The sequence below is a fragment of the Stegostoma tigrinum genome, chromosome 1 (genome assembly GCF_030684315.1).
Source record: "Stegostoma tigrinum isolate sSteTig4 chromosome 1, sSteTig4.hap1, whole genome shotgun sequence".
In the NCBI taxonomy this organism is placed as follows: domain Eukaryota; kingdom Metazoa; phylum Chordata; class Chondrichthyes; order Orectolobiformes; family Stegostomatidae; genus Stegostoma; species Stegostoma tigrinum.
In genome coordinates, this window is record NC_081354.1 from 56187016 (window position 1) to 56205155 (window position 18140).

The 18140-nt window shown below is 40.8% G+C and overlaps 1 protein-coding gene across 4 annotated transcripts in view; it reads right to left on the reverse strand.

The window, feature by feature from the left end:
* sorcs2 (sortilin-related VPS10 domain containing receptor 2) overlaps positions 1-18140 on the reverse strand; it is a 569963-nt gene continuing 551823 nt past the window's right edge. For 3 of the 4 annotated variants that reach the window (XM_048531550.2, XM_048531562.2, XM_059645717.1), the window contains 2 exons: positions 9020-9177; positions 1-7094 (listed from right to left, as the gene is read on the reverse strand). In XM_048531550.2, the coding sequence (XP_048387507.1) occupies positions 7030-7094; positions 9020-9177 (223 nt within the window). In that variant the 3' untranslated portion in view covers positions 1-7029. The remainder of the gene's footprint in view (positions 7095-9019; positions 9178-18140) is intronic. The other variant, XM_048531558.2, reaches the window with a different exon arrangement.

Sequence of the window (18140 nt, forward strand, 5' to 3'; positions counted from 1 at the left end):
TTTAGATCCAGGTATTTATTAAACAAAGTTTCAGTGCATTCACATTCACATAAAGGCAGACCTTTGAATGCGATCGAATACACAGCACGTTACTTCGCCCAACAGCTTGTAAAAATTAATTATACACAGTGCATTAATCAAAATATTAAGATTGAAAAGATCCCGTTAAACAAAATAAGTATCGCATTCAGGCATTTATGAGCACTTGTTCTCTGTGCACTGAAATTAGACATAGTTCATTGATTACACTTTCAATGAGATTGTGGATTTATGTTAACAATTATAAGTAGCATCTCCAAACAAATAAATATACAGAGTTCATTTTGTTGCAACAAGTATGTCTAGCAAGTCTAGCAGTCTACAAACATTACTATAACTACTAAAAAAATTGTGACCTGGGAAAGTATATACAAAAACAACATACAAAGAACAGACACAGTTTACCAATCATACAATTCATGTGGGTATATCTGTGTTGTGTGCAGTGTCACCAATTCAACTGCAGAGTGCATCTTACAAACAGGTTTTATTGACCAAATGTCTCCCTGCACCAAGAGAGGGGTAGGGCTCTCATTTAATGAAAACAAACAGCATTTTTCCTGTTTGAAATCCCAAGGTAACTTGCCATGTTTATACAAACTTTCCAGTGTGAATGAGTGTGTGTTCAGCAATTAAAGTGCTTTTAATCTTTTTTCATCAAACTCAAATATTTCATTAAAAGCACTGTCCAACAAATACCGTACAAAGAGCTATAATTGCCAGTTTGAAAGTGAATTATTGAATGCATTGGGTATTAGGTAAATTAGAGTGCAGCTGTGAGCACAGGTGGTTTAAAACAAACTGGACACTGAACCTTTCAGACACCATCTGAGGCAGCGTAGATGTTTCATGTAAGGACACTGGCTTACAACTAGACAGACTGAAGGTAATGTGAAATAACTGTCTAACATCTCACAATCTGGGGCTTGTTGTTACAAAAATGCAGATAATTCTCATTATGACATCAGTGGATTCCTGCATAAAATGTTCTCTTTTAGAAAAAAACTTAATTAAGAAAATTGCAATTAGTACACTTTACAGATTACGTTTTGTTGATCTGCCCATTTTCCTACCTAGTAAATTGGCACAAATACCATGATATCATGACTGCTCCTCCGAGGTCACTGGCAGTCCTGAATATACACCTCCTCGGTGCCATTGCTCATGATGCCAGACCAATAGGTTGATACAGAGTATAATCCTGCAGAAGAGACTGAAGCTTGGCTTTTTCGTCTCCCTCTTTACATAAGAACTCCATACTAACAGGGTTCAGGAAACCCCCGACAAGAAGTCAAGTTCCCACTACAGCATGGGCTGGATAAAGAGAACAGGAAGAGGTGTGGGATATGGCCTCCCAATTTCTCCTGCCAAGAATTTATGTGAGTGACCAATGACAAGACACTGTGAGGATATTCAGCCCCAACCCTTTTTAAATAATATTTCAGTTGTGTCTAGTACTGCGCTACCTCTTATCACTGAAGGTCAAAATCGACATGGTGTCAATGGCAGAGGGCACTGATGAGAATGGCTGCTAGATGAAGAGCCCGGTAGAAGTAAGCAAGCCAACTAGTGTCTTGTCAGCTAGCCACATGAATGGTCATCATGAAGAATACTGATCTGTCTAGTCAAAAGGAATGACAGACAGAAAAGCCCATTTATGGACACAGGAAAGATTAAGATGGTGAATAATATATTCAGCTAAAGCAAAATCAAACTTGGCTTGTAACTCAGTACCTTAATTGATAAAATAAAGCTTTGTCTTCCAACATGCCCACAAGAAATATTATTCATGGAACAATAACTTGTTTAGTCTCATCAGCTATATCTTAAACATGTCCCGAGTCCATTCACTCTCAGGCACAACCTTGTAAATAATGGGTTACCAGTTAAACCCCAACTCTGCTCTAATGTCTGTTCAGCCTCCATTATATGGCTGTATACATAGCACAAAACAGGACATTCATCCCAATATTGTATTGCCAAGATTTAATGTCCTACACAAGCATCTTTCAGATGAAGTGACACTTTTTTCACCTGATCAACATGTCATTCATTATGACAGTGCTGTGATTTTCTTTAATTCACTTGTGGGATGTGGGCATCTCTGGCTGGGCATTTATTGCCCATTACTAATTGTCTTTGAGATGGTGATGGGGTGCTACCTTCTTAAAGAGGTACAGTCCATTTGCTGTAGGGGGACCCACAATGCTTTTAGGCAGGGTGTTTCAGGGTTTTTATCCAGAGACAATGAGCGAATGGTGATGCATTTCCAAGTCACAATGGTGAGTAGCTTGGAGGGGAACTCCGCTGGTAGTGTTCCCATGTACCTGCTGCCCTAGTCCTTCAAAGATGGAAGTGGTGGTGGGTTTGGAAAGTGCCGTTTAACAAAGCTGGGTGAACATCTGCAATGTACATAGTATACAGTTCTGCCACTGAGCATCAATGGTGGAGGGAGTGGATGCTTGTGGGTATGGTGCCAATCAAACGGGCTGCTTGGTGATGGTGCTGGCTGACTGCAGACTAGTGTTAAGCATCTCAAGAGTTGTAGGAGATTCACACATCCAGATAAATGGGGATTATTCTATTAGGTTTCTGGCTTGTGCCAGATGTAAATGATTAACTGGTTTCAGGGAGTCAGAAGGTGAGTTACATGCAGCATGATTTTGGACTTGCAGCCACAGTATTTGTGCGACTAGCACAGTTACATTTCTTCCAGGATGTTGATAGTGGGGGATTCAGTAATGGTGACCATTGAATGTCAAACGGTGATGGCTAGATTTTCTCTTATTGAAGATGGCTATCGCACTGCCCTTGTCTGGCGCAAATGTTACTTGCCTCTTTTCAGCCCAAGCCTGGATATTGTCTAAATTTTGTTACACTGACTGCTTTAGTATTGGAGGAGTTGCGAATGTTACTGAACATTGTGCAATCATTCGCAAACATCCCCACTTCTGACGTCATAATGGAGGAAGATCAGTGATAAAGCAACTGAAGAGATGACTGACCTCCATCGTCTACAACCATCTTGCTATGCGTCAGGCCTAACTCCAACTGGCAGAGAGTTTCTCTCCTGATTACCACTGACTCAAGTTTTTCTAGGGCTCCTTGATGCCACATTCAGACAAATGTGGCCTTGACATCAGGGCTGTCACTCTCACCTCACCGCTGGAATTCAGCTCTTTTCTCCATGTTTGAACCAAGGCTGTAATAAGGACAGGAGCTAAGTGGATGATTTATGCAGCAAAGATAGTTTAAATGGCCATGACAAACAGCACTAAATGAAAAAATATATGAAATGCTGCAGTGTGGCCATGATAGAGTAGCAGTCTCATATCAACCTGTTCTGAGAGAGAGAGAGAGAGAGAGAGAGAGAGAGAGAAGGGGTGAGGGGTGGAGGGATGGTGGGGCACAGGGAGCATGAGCAAAGTCATCAGTGACATTGCACTTATATGAAAGCTTTAGGGATTTACACCACATGACATAATATTCATAGAATTCTAAATGTTACAGAACATTATAAAACAAACAATAATTTTCAGTTGCTTCAGTTATCTTGTCTTGAGTCAGCAAAGAGGGCATAGAAACAACACACGAGGCACCTACAGCCACTGTACCGTGGAACAAAAGAGCGGAAACATTCATCCACCTTATGCTGCCAGCAACGTCGTCCCAAATAAACAAGACTGCCAACACTAGTGGACCATAACCTACATACACATTATTATGGTGGTAGTAGTAGCAAATTCTGAATAAATGAAACATGCTTCAAGGTAACACGTGACAAATTTAAAGTGTACTTGCAGATATCCTCAGCTTTTCTTAAGTGCTATTCTTCCTTACGACCCCTTCAACCATTAATGATATTAGACATTGAATGTTATTGTTCTTAGTTACAGTCACTGTCAGTCCATTGCTTTTTGTTTGTACATTCAATAATGGTACAAAATAGCAATACAACTAATTACAGAGGAACCTCCAGAATCTGAGTCACAAATGTTTCCCAGTATCAGTCGAAGAAAAATAGGGACAGAAGCACGCCTTTGAGCCTCTTGTGCCTTCTTCATCATTAAATTAGATAATGGTTGATCTTCATCTGAATCTAGCGCCTAGCCGTTATTCTAAATCACTTGGTATCAAACCTAACAAAACTCAATCCTCAAAATTCTAAGTGTTTCACAGGAGAGAGAATTCCAGATTCCCAATACCATTGAAGGAATCTGCCTGAAGTTTGCTTCAAAATAGTCTAACTCTGAGTTAAAGATTGTCCTGGATGACCTCCATTAGAAGAAACTTCTCTGCATTTACACTATTTAATGTACTTCAACCAGATCACCTCTCAAACAATGCTTCCATCCAAAATATTAATTCCTCTTCTTTCAGACACACTGTTTTATTTTCAAGCATTTGTGAACTTGCCTTTCTTTTACTCGGCTGTAAATAACCAGGATAGACTGAAAACAAATGACACCACTAAGATCTTGAAAGGATGCAATTATCAATAGTTGAGTCATTTGGAAACTGAAATCATGTACAGCTGACTGTTTTGCTACTCTGTGGTACTATTCCTTTATTAAACATTCTCACAACCCTCTCTGCTCTAAGCTGAAGAATCATAGTTTTTGCAATCTCTTCACTTAACTGAAGTTGCTCATCCTTGGTACCAATATGGTAAATCTCCTCTGCTCTCATTCCAGGGCCTTAACTTTCTTCTCTGTGGTGCCTAGAATTCAACATAACACTCCAGCTGAGGACTATTGTCTGGTGTAAATGAACTTGTTTATTTCATTTGGAGATAAAGCACAAGGAAAAAAACTTTCACTTAACAAGTGACTCCAAATTAAAGTAATAAGTTGTTGCTTTCTTTTTCTTCATTCATTTGAAGTGTGCTAACCAATGGTTGTCCATTAGTTGTCCATCCCTAGCCATCTTAGTGAAGACGTTAGTGAGCTGCCTGATGTGCATAGTGTGGGTACACACACACTGCTGTTAGGCAAGATTGTTCTAGTTTTTCTGACCTAGGGACAGTGAAATAATACCAATACAGTTCCAAGTCCAGATGGTGTGTGGATTGCAGGAAATCTTTAGGTGGTGGTGTGCTTGTAGATAGTAATGGTTGTGGTGCTGTCAAAAGAGCCTTAGAAATAGCTGCAATGTATCTTGTAGATGGCACACTCTGCTGCCACTGTGTACTGAAGGTGAAGGAAGTCAGTGTTGCAGTTGGGCAATGGGATGACCATCAGATAGATTGTTTTTCCTGGGTGGTGTCAGCCTTGTTGAATCTTGTTGTGGCTCTGAGGCAAGTGGGGAGTATTCCATCGCATTCCTGACTCATGCCTCATGAATGTTGGACAGGCTTTGGGGAGATGTGTTAGTTGCTGCAGAATTTCTAGCCTCTGACCTGGTCTTCCGACTACAGTTCTTATACAGCTGGCCCAGGTCTGGTAATCCCCAGGATGTTGATAGTGGGGAATCAGTGACACTAATGTTGTTGAACAGCAAGAGATGTTTTGTTTATCTCTTAGTGGAGATGGTAAATGCTTAGCACCTGTGTGGTACAAATCCTTCTTGCCACCCATTAACTCAAGCCTGAAAGTTGTCCAGGTCTTGCTGCAAGCAGGCCCTGTCTATCTCAGTATTTGAAGAGTTTTGCTGATTGAGCATTCATCAATGAATATCCCCACTTCTGACCTTATGATGGAGGGAACAGCAGTGATGAAGCAGCTGAAGATGTTTGGGCCTGGGACATTACTCTGAGGAGCTGCTGCAGAGATGTCCTGGAACTAAAATGACTGCTATCTAACAACCACAGCCATCTTCCTATCTGCTAGGTATGACACCAAATAGTGGGGAATTTCCATCCAATTCAAATTTAATGGGGGTCATCGGGGTCTCACTTGGTCAAATGTTACTTTGAAATCACCGGCAGTGATATTCACCTGACCTCCATTTGAACCAAAACTGCACTCAGGTTGGTAACTAAATACCGCTGGAGACCCTAACAGATTATTGCTGATTAAATGCTGTTTGATAGCTCTACTTTAAGCAGAGTTTGCAGAAGACTACTGTCCGAGGGTTACGGATGAGGGACTATTACAGCCAATTCATTTATAGCCATTACTCTTTCCAATTGGATAGTCAACTAAAATGGGTGATTAAATCAAATAGTTACCTCACCTACTATGTGACACAGCACATGGGAACATCCAAATGTCTCATCATATTGTAAGGAAGGAACAGCTCAAGAAAAGGAAGTTATTTGGACAATTAGAATGAAGATTCATGTTAACTTATAACAGGATAGGAATGCCATGAGAATGGGCTGGAAAACCATGGTGAATGTTTGTTGTTGATATAATGGGGATAGATCAGCTGGTGGAATGAATCACTCCCTCCCAATTACAGAACTGCTGGCATTTCAAATCCTCGAATGGCACATTCTACAGGTTCAATGTGGTGAAGACAAAAGGTTATACCTCTATAATTGAACAAACAAGATCATTTGACATCCAAAGGAAGAATTGACAACTTATTTACCCTTTTAAGATCACATTAGGATAGAACGTATTTCAAATGTGAAAAAATTAATTCAGTGGAATAGAAACAAAAGATACATCCAATTGGGAAGTGACAAACCTGCAAGGTACGCATCTTTTTTTCAAACAGCTTGCAAAAAGGGAAATAGAGAGGAATTCACGTAACAGCACATTGAGACAATTTGTTTCCCAGCCCATCAGTGCTCATTCATAGAAAGATGCAGAGCTTGGAATGGCAGTGATCATTTTCAGGGTTCCATTCCATGACGCCACTCTCTCTGTAAGGGTGCTTCGAAATGTTCTGATGCTTGATTGAAGATTTAGTAACTACTGAAGGTGAGATTACCCACAGTCCCATCACCACAATGCAGTTCACTTCACTGCTTCATCTCCTCCCAGCCCCAGGAACAACAAAAAAAAATGGTGGTGAGTCTTAACACTTCATCCAGAGCAAACATCAGCTACTCAAATAATTGTGCGTTTCCCGGGAGTTTATGCTGAGAACCACAGATGAGTGACCACCTGTAATAAAAAAGAATAATAACAAGGAAAAAGATTATTATTTGGACATTTCTGTATCTTAATGTTCATAGATCCCCACAGTGTCCACACCCTCGAAAAATGCAGATTGCCAGGTCACAGGTATATTCTATGGGAAGGAAAGTAAATGAGAGTTGTGGGATAGGAGGTACCAATTGAATGTTAGTATACAGTGGGCAGTTGAAGCCGCAACACAGATCCTTGTGACACTGCCAATCACATTCTAGCATTTAGAGACTTGCTCATTGTCCCAACTTGATCTCCTGCCACTCAGCAATTTTCCAAATCAAGTTAATGATCTGCTTTCAATTTCATGAAATTCATCTTTAGCCAATAATGACTTACTAGGGATTTCATCAAAAGCCTTCTGATTATATATATAAGTCATGGACAACTCGCTGGCCAGCACAGATGTTCAGTCACCCTACCTTTAATTATAATCTCTAACAAAAAGATAAAGGCGAAGTCACCATTGTCCAACCAAACCAGAGGGCTGTTCTCTCATCAGAGTGTTCATTTAACCTGAGGGCCACCATGCCTCAGGAGACAGGTGAAACTGAGAAGCACAATCCTTCAGGGAAGCCTCAGCTGGTGTGGGAATGGAACCCACTGTTGGAATTACTGTGCATTGCAAACCAGCCATCCAGCTAACAGAGCTAACCACTGTAAAAACCCATCTTTTCAGTTTCTCAGGGGGACCATATTGCTCTTAACCACCTTTCTTCTCTCGTTAGGAAAGCTTTGGTATTGATTTTAAGATCCCATGCAAGTTTCTGTTCATATTCCCTTCTTATAGATTTTGCTATCCACTTTGTCATCTTTTGCCATTTTTCAAACCTCTGCCATTCAGCTGGATCTGTCCTTCTTTTTCAATTTTGCATGCCATTTCTTTTAATTTTCTGCAGTCTCTTGCCTCTTTAATCATTTGAGAGTATTTTATTAGCAATTCCTCTTGCTTGTTGAGGGTATAACTTGGTCTGTATCAGACCTAATTTTCTTTTTTTAATGCCTCCTACAAATTTTTTGTTGTTTTATTAATTAACCTATCTCCCAAGTTCCCTTTCTTTAGCTGGCTAGACTATTTGCTTGTTTCAGTAGTAAGGCTTTTTCATAATGCAAATCAAGCTTCTATGACCTGGTTAGGGCATGTGCATGGGTTGTATATCATGTTTTGGTTTTGGCTGGCCAAGCTAGCAGTCCTTAAAAGGGAAGCTGTTGTCTGACCCAAAGACAGCATAAAACAGTTTCTGGGCTAGATTTTATGCAGTGCCTGGAGGAGTATTCCACAATACTGCAAATGACTTCTGGTTCAAAATTACCGTAGGACATATGAAAATTCATATTATTAGATCTTATCACAGTTTGGGAAGGATTTTAAGGGCTTTGAGAGGTTGTGAACAAACAGAATTTCAAGGACAAGTGATTTCAGCTACATTGAGACACTTGAGGAGCTGGCTTTTCCTTCTCCTTGAAAAACAGAAAGCCAAGAAGAGCTTTGATGTAAACATTAAGAAGAGATGTTTTCAGTGAATTAACAAGAGTAACTAGAGGCCATTATAGGAACAGAAGTAGTTTCAATAGTAATTTCCAAAACAGATCTCATAAATACTAGAAAAGAAAAAATGTACAGAGCTACCTGCATGTTTCGACTTCTCTTTGAACATTACCAGTCTCTAACAGGATCAAAACACTGGAGTCTAAGACAGAATACAGTTACTGGTGAGTGAAACGCAAGGGCAGGTGAATGGAGCTGATTGAGCAACTCCAACAATGAGAAACAGGTATAATGGACTGAAGGCCACTTTCTGTTCTGTATTATTCTATTTGACTATGATTTTAACCAGGCAAACTTAATTCTAAATACCATTGTTAAAAAAGGGAGATAAACGGGAAAAAAAACAAGCTACCTCTTCCGTTACCTAGCGTCTGGGAGTCCAAATCATCATCAATATACTCTTCGCCTTGTATGATGTGCTGTGTGTCTTCACTGTGATTAACAGGGCTGGTCATTTCCTGTTCCTTCTCATTATGCATCTGTGCATACACATTCCGCCCAGGTATCTTCCTGTGACAGAAAGAGAGAAAATATCTACCATCAGGCGTACACTGTTTCCATAGCAATGTTTTTGTGTTTTAATAAAAGAATTATAACATAATTCAAGAAGAAACCTTACCCATTGGGGGTAATTCCTATATGTACCATGTTGCTCATGACATATAGGAATTATTGCCCATCCACAACTGCCCTTAAGAAGCTGCTGGGGAGCTGCATCTAAATCTTATTATTTAAGTAAATGGTAGGAAAATCCTGCAAAGTGCAGCTGTGGTAGTTATTCATACAAAGTTGAGCAAAATAATTCTTCACCACAAGCATAACCAAATGATTGGTTCTATTATGTTTACCCATTTACCTGGCTGGTACTAACAATCCTAGTAACGGTGCAAAGGCACTGCTAGTACTGGGAAAATAAAAGCAGGTAAATCTGATCCTTGAGGTTTCAAACCAATAGAAAAATGCAGAATCTATTTGTCTTGCATTATTTTTCAAATCAGGATGAACACTGTAGTTCCCTGAGAAGCTTTTTTAGAATTTACTTGAGGATTGTGCAAGTCATTGGCAAGGCAACTTTAGTTATGTAATACAGTGGCCTTGATAAGGCGCCATTGGGTCATTTCCTAGAATTACTTAGTGCTTGAGGTAATGGTGCTCCCACAAAGGCACGAGGTATGTATTTCCAAGGATTTGACCCAACAATGATGAAAACACAAATCAGGATGGGGTGTGGCTGGAGAATAATTTTGGATGTGACTGCATTATTACAATATTATTGCTCTTACCCTTCCTGCTGTGGGTGTCTGAACAGAGATATGTACTGACAAAATTAATCTTGGTGGGGTACTACAAAGCATCAGGTAGATGATTCATACTGTAGCCAGAGTATCCTGGTGCTGAAGGTAGAAATTGAATCCATTGCTAGGGCTTTTGTCAAGTGAAAAGCTCTATCTCATATGATGTTGAGTTTTTAAAGTGTTATAACAGATGCACCCATCTAGATGAATGCTGAATATTAACTTTATACGTCTCACTTCAGGCTTGCTGATGGTGAAAAGGGATTTGAGACCAGCAGTGCCTCATTGCAGAGTGCTGAGGTTCAGTTCTGCTTTGGCAAACATGTTGTAAGTTGAGCAATTGATCTAGTAATTGATGACTATCCACTGCCAAATTGCTGATGGTGGGGAAGTTGGTGAAGGTGGTGTTATTCCAAACCAAAGGGAGATAGCTAGTCTATGTCCTGTTGTACGTTACTTTGCACTTATTTGGTACAAATACATGTTATTTGTCAGTCTACATCTTAATGCTGTGCAATGTAGATTGTAGCTTGACATATTTATTTCATTATGTGCCGGGCTGTGACTGGAGCCAAATACTGGAATCATCAAAAGGTGGGCCCATTCCTCATAATGTGGCCAAGGGACTAGTCTGACTATTCAGTTTTCCAAATTTTGCACTCTAACTAAGTAAGTTTTAATCAATCTTTAAAAAGAAAGAGCAATAATCAATTTTAAATGAAGTCTTAAAATATAAAATTATTCATCCTGCTATCCATTATCCATCACAGCCATACCAAATTCAGACAGTTTTTACTACATTATTAAACCCGAAACAGATTGAAAGGCCTCTTATGATTTGTAATAGCTAATGCGTAATGTGAACTGAGTATACAGTAAGAGATTTCAATTAAAAATAAAATAGCACTGAAGCACTGTTTTCTATTTCAAAATTTTCAGGTCAGAGTGTGTCACTTGCATGCTGTAGAATTAAGCAGTGTGAATGAGTTAGCAGAGACCCAGCTGGGTATAAAGTAGCTTTGGTCTGTCTTTGGGTGCAAACTTAGGGCTTGGTGAGCAGCACACTGAAACACAGACACAAAGCCATTCTGAAATGGAAAGAAAGAAACAAACTCCTATTTACTTCGGATCTTTCACAAACTCAGGACATCCAAAAGCATTTTCACAGCCAGTGAAGTATTTTTGAAGTTCGAGATAACAAAATGTGGGGCTGGATGAACACAGCAGGCCAAGCAGCATCTTAGGAGCACAACAGCTGACAGTTCAGGCCTAGATCCTTCATCAGAAAAGGGGGAGGGGGAGACGGTTTTGAAATAAATAGGGAGAGAAGGGGAGGCGGACCGAAGATGGATGGAGGAGAAGATGGGTGGAGAGGAGAGTATGGGTGGGGAGGTAGGGAGGGGATAGGTCTGTCCGGGGATGAAGGTGGTGGGTAGGAAATGGAGGTGCTGCTAGACGTGGGAGGACGGGATAGGTGAGAGGAAGAACAGGTTGGGGAGGCGGGGACAAGTTGGGCTGGTTTTGGGATACAGTGGGGGGAGGGGAGATTTTGAAGCTTGTGAAATCCACATTGATACCATTGGGCTGCAGGGTTCCCAAGCGGAATATGAGTTGCTGTTCCTGCAACCTTCGGGTGGCATCATTATGGCACTGCAGGAGGTACAGGATGGACACGTTGTCTAAGGAATGGGAGGGGGAGTTAAAATGGTTCGCGGCTGGGAGGTGCAGTTGTTTATAGTTCAGTCACTGCAATAATGAAGGAATACAGCATTCAGTCTAAGTACAGCAATAATGACACGATAATATATCCTTCTACTGGCTGAAGTTAAGCTTTGCCCAGGGGACTAGGGAGCACTCCCATGCCTTCTTCAAAGTTTTGTTTTCTCTTTCACCTTGGGCCATAACATTTCCCTCCTACATGCAGCTGAGTGGGACATTCTTACCTATCCAGATTCAGTGAGACTGTAATTTGAAATGGCTTCCATGCCATCTCCTGTGCTGTAACTTGGGGGTAACTGGAAGAGTTATATTCTGCCTTCTCCCATTCCTAGTCTACATGTTGTCCCTCAGCATATTATCTGAAAGTACAGTCACTGATAACAAGAAAGTTCACCTCATCACCTCCCTCCTCCACCGTCTCTGATTTGTCACAGTGCTTGCCCAATATACAATCATGAATGAGCCGAAATTTCCTCCATCTAAATATTGGGAAGAAAAGCCCATTACTCATTAACTGCATCACAAGTTCTGTTCCATATCCATAAATTCCATTCCTTCACCGAGCAACAGTCTGAGACTGAACCAAGCTGTATACAATCTTGGGTGTTGTATTTGATGCCAAACTGAACTTCTGGCATCATTTTCTCACTGTCATTAAGGCTGTTTACTTTCAGCTCCATAAAACCACCCCTGCCTTTGCTCATCTGCTGCTGAAATCTTCATCCAAGCCTTTGTAAGCTCTGGGCTTGACTGTTCCAGTGTTGTCCAGGGTAGCCTCTGGTCTTTCACTCTACATGAATTTAAACTCATCCAAAACTCTGCAGCCAGCATGCCCAACTGTCATATCTCCCTTCACTGACCAATTTGGCTACAGGCTCTGGGATATCTTCATTTTAAACTCCTGATACTTGATTTCAGATTCCTCCTTGGCCATTTGTGTAGTCTAATTTTACAACCCTTCAAGAAGTATCCCAAATCCAGTTCTCTCTGAAACCTGATTTTAGTCATTAAGACCATTAGACCATAAGACATAGGAGTGGAAGTAAGGCCATTCGGCCCATCAAGTCAACTCCGCCATTTAAATCATGGCTGATGGACATTTCAACTCCACTTCCCTGCACTCTCCCCGTAGCCCTTGATTCCTTCTGAGATCAAGAATTTGTCGATCTCTGCCTTGAAGGCATCCAACGTCCTGGCCTCCACTGCACTCCGTGGCAATGAATTCCACAAGCCCACCACTCTCTGGTGAAGAAATGTCATCTCATTTCAGTTTTAAATTTACCCACTCTAATTTTAACGCCGTGCCCACGGGTCCTAGTCTCCCCACGTAACAGAAACAACTTCCTAGCGTCCACCCCTTCTAAGCCATACATTATCTTGTAAGTTTCTATTAGATCTCCCCTCAACCTTCTAAACTCTAATGAGTACAATCCCAGGATCCTTAGCCATTCAACATCATACGTTAAACCTACCATTCCAGGGATCATCCGTGTGAATCTCCGCTGGACACTCTCCCAGGCTAGTATGTCCTTCCTGAGGTGTGGGGCCCAAAATTGGACACAGTATTCTAAATGGAGACTAGCTAGAGCTTTATAAAGCCTCAGAAGCACATCGCTCCTTTTATGTTCCAACCCTCTTGAGATAAACGACAACATTACATTCGCTTTCTTAATCACCGACTCTACCTGCAAGTTTAACTTTAGAGAATCCTGGACCAACACTCCCAGATCCCTTTGTACTTCTGCTTTGCGAATTTTCTCACCATTTAGAAAATAGTCCATGCCTGTATTCTTTTTTCCAAAGTGCAAAACCTCACATTTACTCACATTGAATTTCATCAGCCATTTCCTGGACCACTCTCCTAAACTGTCTAAAATTTTCTGCAGCTTCCCCACCTCCTCAGTACTACCTGCCTGTCCACCTATCTTCGTATCATCGGCAAACTTTGTCAGAATGCCCCCGGTCCCTTCATCCAGATCATTAATATACAAGGTGAACAGCGGCCCCAACACTGAACCCTGCGGGACACCACACGTCACCGGTTGCCATTCCGAAAAAGAGCCTTTTATCCCAACTCTCTGCCTTCTGTCAGACAGCCAATCCTCAATCCAAGCCAGTAGCTCACCTCGAATACCATGGGCCCTCATCTTGCTCAGCAGCCTCCCGTGAGGCACCGTATCAAAGGCCTTTTGGAAGTCTAGATAGATAACATCTACCGGGTTTCCCTGGTCTAACATACTTGCTACCTCTTCAAAGAATTCTAACAGGTTTGTCAGGCACAACCTCTCCTTACTAAATCCATGCTGACTTGTTCTAATCTGACCCTGCACTTCCAGGAATTTAGAAATCTCATCCGTAACAATGGATTCTAGTATTTTACCAACTACCGAGGTTAGGCCGATCGGCCTATAATTTTCCATCTTTTGCCTTGATCCTTTCTTAAACAAGGGGGTTACAACAGCAATTTTCCAATCATCTGGTACTTTACCAGCCTCCAGTGACTTTTGAAAGATCATGACCAAAGCCTCTGCTATTTCCTCAGCCACCTCCCTCAGAACTCTAGGACGTAGCCCAATTTTTAGACCTTTTAGCTTTTCTAGCACTTTCTCTTTTGTAATGCCTACCATACTCAACTCTGCCCCCTGACTCTCCCTAATTGTTGGCATACTACTCATGTCATTCCATCATTAATCACCATATATTCAGTAGGTCAGTCTCTAAGCTTTGAAGTGTCATCGCTAAACCATCTCTCTTTCTTCCATAAAACCTTTGTTTTTTGACAAGGATTTTGGACATCCATCCTAAGACTTACCTGATGTAAAATTTTGTTTGATAATGATCCTATGAAAGAATAAAGTGCTACACAAATGTAAGTAGTTGAGAAATAACGTCATGAGATCTTTTGCTCTCGACTGAAAGGGCAGATAGGATCTTGGTTTATTATCTCATCTGAAAGATGGCACCTTCAACAGGACAGTACTCCTGCAGTGCTAGACTGGAGTATCAGCATAAATAAATAGTTCTGGTAGTGAGATCCTCATCCCTCTAACCCAAAAACTAGGGCATCATCACTAAGCTAAGGTTAGTCTCTTGGCCTTTTAACTCATCTGCAACAGGGCAAGATTCCAGTATGGTAAGTGTTATTAATAGGAAGACCATGAGACCAGCAAAACTCAGATACCCAATTAGCAACTCAATTGCTGAGCAGTTTAAACACAATTTATTTAATTTCAAGAGCTTGGCAAAATGTCAAAGAGCTGTTTTGTGATATCCAAAAGATTGCCAAAATGATGTACACAGAGGGAGCCTGATTTCGTAGATCAGTTGGGAACTTTCTCAGCTAGAAAGAACAGGAAGCACAGTCTGCACAGAACCAGATGGGGAGGTAAGTCATAACATAAACATAGAATTGGGGTTAATTTAAGCAGAATTAGATAGAACTGGTAAACATGCATCAGCAAATGAGTAAAAGGTAGGGTAAAGTAACATTTGAGATAAAGAAATGATAATACTCTATTAATTAACTTTAAGGGCATATAGATGGATAAACACATATTCAATCATGCAAAGAATGAACTGCATACAAGACACTGTGCTGGACCTAATTCTGAGGAATGAAGCCAGACAGGTGGTTGAGGTGGCAGTAGGAGAGAATTTTAGTGATAGTGACCACAATAAAGTACAATTTAATCTGTTATGGAAAAGGAAAGAGACGGTCTACAAAAAGGGTTTTGGATTGAGGGAAGACAGATTTTATTAAAATGAGGCAGTATATGGCTAAAGTAGACTGGGTACAGACACTTGGGGGAAAATCTACAGAACAGCAGTGGTCGAGGGTGGGGGTACTTGGTGAGAGACCAGGCCAAACATGTTTGCTTTCGCTTGAAATATCAGAGCCACAAGCCTTTGGAACCCTGGATATCTAGGAACATTCAGGACTGGATAAAAAGGAATAAAAAGAGGCATTTAGCAGATACAAAGGGAGCAAAACAACAAAGGCCCTAGTGGAGTATAGAAAGTGCAGGAAGAAATTAAGAAAGCAATTAGGAGAAAAAAGAGGGGACATGAGAAAACACTGGTGGAAAATTAGGGAGAGTCCCAAGATATTATGTTAAGGTAAAAGGAATAACCAGGGAAAGAGTAGGGCTATTTGTGACCAAACGAGCAATCTGTATGTGCAGCCAAAGAACATTGGCAGAGTGTTAAATGAGTGTTTCACTTCTGCCTTCACTTGGAGAAGAAGGATGTAAGTACAGAATTTAGGGAGAAGGATTGTGAGGTTCTTGAGTAGATTGACATAGGGAAACAGCAGGTATTGAAGGTTTTAGTAGCCAAGTCTGGATGTGTTAGAACCAGAGTACAGTAGGTGGTGAGCAGGAAATTAATAGGAGCCCTTACCCAAATTTGTAATTCCTCTCTGACCACAGGGGAGGTGCCACAGAACTGGAGGGCAGCTAACTTTTCACTTTTCAAGAAGGGTGATGGGGATAACCAAGGAATTCCAGACAAGTGACTCTCGTGTTTGTGGTGGACAAATCATTGGAGTAAAGTTTGAAGTAGAGAATCAATCTCCACTTGGAAGATTTGATCAGGAGCGATCAGCATGGCTTTGTCAGAGGAAGAACGCGCCCAACAAACTTCACGGAATTTTTCATGGAGGTGATCAGATGTGTGGATGAGGGTAGTGCAGTTATTGTAGTTTATACAAATTACAGCAAAGCCTTTGACAAGGTTATACGCAGGAGAGTTATATAGAAGGTTAAAGCACATGGGATCCAGGGTGACTTGGGGAAGTTGGATCCAAAATTGACTGAGTTGTAGGAGGGTGGTGGCAGAAACCTATTTGTGTGACTGGTGACAAGTGTCCAGTAGTGTACCAAAGGGGTAAGTGCTGGGTCCCTCATTGTTTGTGATATGTGTAACGAATATAGGTAAGCATGTAGGGAAAATAAACAAATTTGCAGATGACACAAAGTTTGGCTGTATGGATAATATTGAGGTAAAGGCCTTAGAAAGATGGAATGAAGACGGTTGTGTTCATTGCAGGTCAATCATCTCAAACCCAGGGCACCAGTACAGGGGGTCCTCAGGACAGAAGTTTTCCATCTATCTAAAGGTCACATGCAACAACGTTCAGGCTTGGGCAAGTAAGATGCATGTCAAATAAGGGCAAGGCAATAACTATCTCCAAACAGAGAAAATTTAAACAGCGCCTTGACATTCAATAGTATTATTATTGCTGAGTCTCCATCATTAACATCCTAGGGTTACATTGACCAGAAACTTAACTGGACGAGTTGAATGAAGACAATAGGTACAAGTAAGTCAAAGTGTAAATAGTGTAGATGTAAGAACAGGTCAAAATGGAATTACAAATAATTCACCTCCAGATTCCCTCAGACTTTTCCCCCTATCTACAAAGGCACACATCAGGAATGTAATCATTTCTGGATGATTGCAGTTCCAGAATATTCAAGAAAGCCAATACTGTTTAGTAACAAAGAAGCCTGCTTGATTGGCACCCATCCCACACTCTACGCTTCAGTTCAACTCTTCAGCTGCTCCATTATCAATACAGTGTAGCAATAGTGTGTACCATCTACTATATGCACTAACAACTCTTGAAGAGTCCTTCAACAACACTACCCAAACCTCCACCGAGACAAAAAGGGCAGCAAATATTTGGGAAACTTTCCGATGCAAATTCCCCCTAAGTCATACACCAGCTTAACTTAGATGGCTCCTTCATTGTAACTGGATCAAAATCCTGGACCTCCCTTCATTACAGTGGTGCATTACATAGGTTGCAGAAATCAAGCAGATGGTTGACTATCATCTTTTCAAGGGAGACTGGGGATGGATAAAAATGCTGGTGATGCTGATATCCCATAATTGACTAAAACAGAAACAATCTGAACTCTGTCTGTAACTGATGTTACAAGTCAATGAACATGTCATTGCTGAGGTAAAACAGTCCAGATATTGCCATTTCGTCAGTGCAAATCGCTAGTGTTTGGTGTTGATACCTTTATACATAGTTCACCTCATCTAGGATATTCTTCTTCATCTGTTTGCTCCACTGCACTTCAACAGCAATTACCCAAGTGACACTTAATCTCCATTAGACAACGCTAATGCTCAATATAGGGAGCCTGCATGCACTTGGGGAATTATAAGCACTTAGAGCTCACATTGAGTTTTAATGTGGAAAATTCCAAAAAGACTTTTTCATCAATCAGGGCTACACAATAATAACTGGTTTACTTGTTACTTAAATCACTGTGTAGTGATGCATTGTGGCTGTGTTCAATAAAACGATGTGTTTATTCTTATAATGCCAAAGGTAAAGTAAATGTCAAAATAAACTAAAAAAGCAGGAAGCGACAAACAATTTCATTCTAGCTATTATTGCAGTTAGTTGCCTCTAGTGGCTTTAAATATTTATCCAAGAACAGTTTG